The sequence below is a fragment of the Penaeus monodon genome, chromosome 5 (assembly GCF_015228065.2).
Source record: "Penaeus monodon isolate SGIC_2016 chromosome 5, NSTDA_Pmon_1, whole genome shotgun sequence".
NCBI classification, from domain to species: Eukaryota; Metazoa; Arthropoda; class Malacostraca; order Decapoda; family Penaeidae; genus Penaeus; species Penaeus monodon.
The window spans coordinates 13,328,751-13,332,813 of NC_051390.1; the positions used below are offsets into that span (position 1 = coordinate 13,328,751).

The 4,063-nt window shown below is 30.9% G+C and overlaps 1 protein-coding gene across 1 annotated transcript; it reads left to right on the top strand.

Moving 5' to 3' along the window:
- The first annotated feature begins 493 nt into the window (after window positions 1–493).
- On the top strand, window positions 494–2,908 carry LOC119572991 (DNA fragmentation factor subunit alpha-like). Its single transcript, XM_037919973.1, has 2 exons — window positions 494–696; window positions 1,980–2,908. Exon 2 carries the CDS (start codon window positions 1,985–1,987, stop codon window positions 2,534–2,536), a length of 552 nt encoding a protein of 183 aa, XP_037775901.1. The 5' UTR covers window positions 494–696; window positions 1,980–1,984; the 3' UTR covers window positions 2,537–2,908.
- The last annotated feature ends 1,155 nt before the right edge of the window (window positions 2,909–4,063 follow it).

Sequence of the window (4,063 nt, forward strand, 5' to 3'; positions counted from 1 at the left end):
TCCCAAGGGAACAACGCTCCGGCCGGTGACTCGAACCCTCGAACTCAGATTGCCGTCGTGCCAGTCTTGAGTCCGATGCTCTAACCACTCGGCCACCGCGCCCCTGCGCCCCTGTATATATGTATATATATATATATATATATATATATATATATATATATAAATAAATTTAATATATATAATATATATATATATATATATATATATATATATATATATATATGTGTGTGTGTGTGTGTGTGTGTGTGTGTGGTCATAAGTACGTGTACAGATATGTACGCATGTATGTGTTCGCATATACGTATCTTGTATCATATTCATCTGAAACGCTGCAGGTAAAATGTTTACACACACACACGCACGCGCGTGTGTGCGTGTGCGTGTGCGTGTGCGTGTGCGTGCGTGTGTGTGCGTGTGCGTGTGCGTGTGCGTGTGCGTGTGCGTGTGTGTGTGTGTGCGGGTACACATTTTACCTGGAACGTTTCAGTTTAATACGATGTAAGATATAATTTCCTCATGTATAACCGAATCCAAGCGTAATTTGACTGAACCGCCCACTCGAGGGGTTCCTTCACCCTTGGAACTCAAAAATACAGGCAAGCGCAGGCGTCTGAGGATCAGCTGATCGCTCCTTGACATTCAGATTGCAATTTCGGATATAAAAGCTGTAAAATTAGAAGAACCAGGGGATTAGAGGTATGTTATGTTGCATGGTGTGGTTTAGATTTTGTGGAAATACAGTTGCTTTTGTGGGTGCTTGTCCACTTATAGAGAAAATATGCAAGTTCTGATGAAACGTTAGCGGCGCTGGCGATTTGGAGGAACGTTTGTGTCATAATTATTTTAGTTAACTATTTGTTCGTACTTTGATATTGATCGTTTAATATGTATGTGGGAATATGAGTATGATAATGCGAGGATGTGAAATGTATGTTGACCTTTCCCCTTATTTTCTAAGGACTCGGAGACATAAACGTTTATATGTAGGTGTATTCAATGCAACGCCATGATAGGCCAGGTAAATAACGATACATAAAGTTGCTTCGTGTAACATCCCATAGAAACTGGGATTTTATAGTAAATAGCACAATAGATTTTGTATCTTAACCATCATTTTTATTGTTAAGAAATATTTATATCATCAATATTAGAAATATAACTCGCCTATTAGAAATAAAAATTATAAGTGTAACTTAATAGTTATTCTTATAACTGTGATAGTAATAATGGTTATGATAATGATAAAACAATAATAATATCAATAATGATGATAATAATTATCATGAGCATCATCATCATCATCATCATCATCATCTCATCATCATTATAATTGCAAAAATAATGATTAAAAAAATAATGATGATGATGATAAGTAAAAAATTAATGATAATGATAGCAATGATGATGATGATTATAATAATACTGATGATAATAATGATAATGATGATAATATTATACTAATGATTATAATGATAATGACAGTGATAAGAAAAAGGATAATGAAATAAAAGTGATAATGATGATGATGATGATAGTAATAGAAATAATAATGATAGTTATAGTACTAAAATGATAATAATGATAACAATAATAATGATGATGATAATGATAATAGTAATAATGATAATAATAATAATAATAATGATGATGATGATGATGATGATGTTAATTATCATCATCATCATCACCGTCATTAATGTTAATATAAAAAATAATAATTAATTGCATTTTACACACACTCACTCATGCTCAGCTCACTGTCATAATCACAATTACACTGACACATATACATGCATATATACATTATGTATGCATAAATGTATAGTGTTTGGGTGTTTGCTCTGCATACAAAGTTTCTATATTTCAACTATTTTTTGAAGGGTTATGATACAAGCTTCTTTGCTCTACAAGTAGACCATCACAAGGCCTCTTAAAATAGATTTATGCACACCATTCTAAACCTGTTTTTCTTTATGCAGGGATAATGAAGAAGCCAATTAGAGTATGGTCACAAGACAGGAAACGTCGATATGGAGTTGTTGCCAACAGCTTTAAGGATGTCATAGAGAAAGGTGCAGCAAAGCTAGGTATACAAGATACAAGCACTTTAACTGTGGTACTGGAAGAAGATGGTACTGTTGTCGATGATGCTTACTGGGAGACTCTGGCACCTGATACCAAACTCATCTTCCTAGCAGCTGATGAGGTGTGGCATCCTTCTCCACTGTCAGTACCAAGCAACTTGCTGTTTGTAGCTGATGAAATAGATGGTCCGATGGGAGATGAAGAGAGGGCAGTCAATCTCCTCAAGTCACTAGAACAAAATCCTGCATCAGTTGCACTGCTAAGCTTGTCTGACCTAGAGGTCATCAAAGATGCAAATTTAAGCTCTTTGGAATTGCCTAAACAGACCTCAGATTCTTCCTTGCAGTTACAGGAGTTGTGTATTGAATTTTATGTTAAGAAAAAGAAAGAAGCAGAGGCAATGGAATTAGTTGACCTTCTGAAGGAACATTTAAAGGGTAATGATGCATAAGTTAAAGATGCTGTTTTTATCAGCTGCTAAACCTTTATTAAGGAAAGGCCATTGTCAGAAGTAGGAACATGAATTCCACTGCTATTTTTAAGATATTAAGAGCAGAAGTAGCTTATATCAGAAATGACTCAAGAATATGTGGCTTAAAAAGAATACATTTGAACCCATTATCAAACAGTTTGAACATCTGTATTGAAGTAATGGTAATATGCAAGTAATTCTCTTTTATGATGAAAAAAAACATGAATACATTATATACTTATTTTATGTGGTAATGTACATAATGTTAAAATAAAATTCTTTTGGAAATACAATTTGCAAAATCAAATTTACCATGGAATAATCAGTTGTCGTGTCTCATCATATTCATATACAAATTTATATATATATATATATATATATATATATATATATATATATATATATATATATATATATATATATATATATATATATATATAATATATATAGATATATAATATATATATATGTATATAATATATATATATATATAAAATATATAAATATATGTATATATATTACATATATAAAATATATATATATAATATATATATAATAATAATAAAAATATATATATATATATAATATATATATTATATATATATTATAATATATAATATGGATATTATTTATATATTAATATATTATATATATTATATATATATATATATATAATATATATAATATTATATAAATTTGGTTGAATTCATTGTTGATAATTGTCCTTTTAGAGATTAAAATATGTTGAAAAAAGGGCCATCCATTGCTATCCGACCATGGTATTGTTGAAGGAGTACAAGGTGCATATAGAAAAATATGCTTGCCAATACAGTATTTTGTTCACAAAGGATTATGTAACACTGCCTATATTGTGTTCAGTGAAGTGATATGTCAGTTTGTTAGCTGCTGGTAATGTATTCCACAAGCTTTCGCATTTTTTCAAGCAAGTTATGGTAACTGTGGTGTGAATGCTTATTGCTTATGAATTAGAGAATATTTAGAGCTTAGGAAAACATAAAAGTTTTCCATTTTTAGAGCCTTAATGTAGAGGTGCTTCTATTTAGCTGCTCAGGTGTATTTAAACAATAATCAAATATTAGGGTAACAGATAGTGAGATAGGAATACAAAGAAAAAACAGATCTTATATTGTCATCGATAAATAATTGTAAATTGTTTTAATTTGATTTATCTTTTCAGCGTGTCTGTGTTTACCGTGATATGAAAATGAATTTCAATAAAATGCTTGTTGCATCTCTATACCTCCAAAATACAAAGTACTGTTATATGTAACATGTGATTGTAAGGCTTTCATTCTTAGATAAAAGAAATCTACATTAGTTGATTTGGAGGCAGTGAGAACATGGTGATGTGAATTCAGAAAGATATATATGAGGCATAGGACATGTTATGTTAATTTTCATGTGCTTATTAAGTACTAAATATAATCACACACACGGGCACACAAATGTGCTCGTGTGTGTGCGTGTGTATTTGTTTATTTTTTT

Excerpts from the sequence above, each read along its gene's own strand:
- LOC119572991 (XM_037919973.1), top strand. The coding sequence starts at position 1,985 with ATGAAGAAGCCAATTAGAGTATGGTCACAAGACAGGAAACGTCGATAT.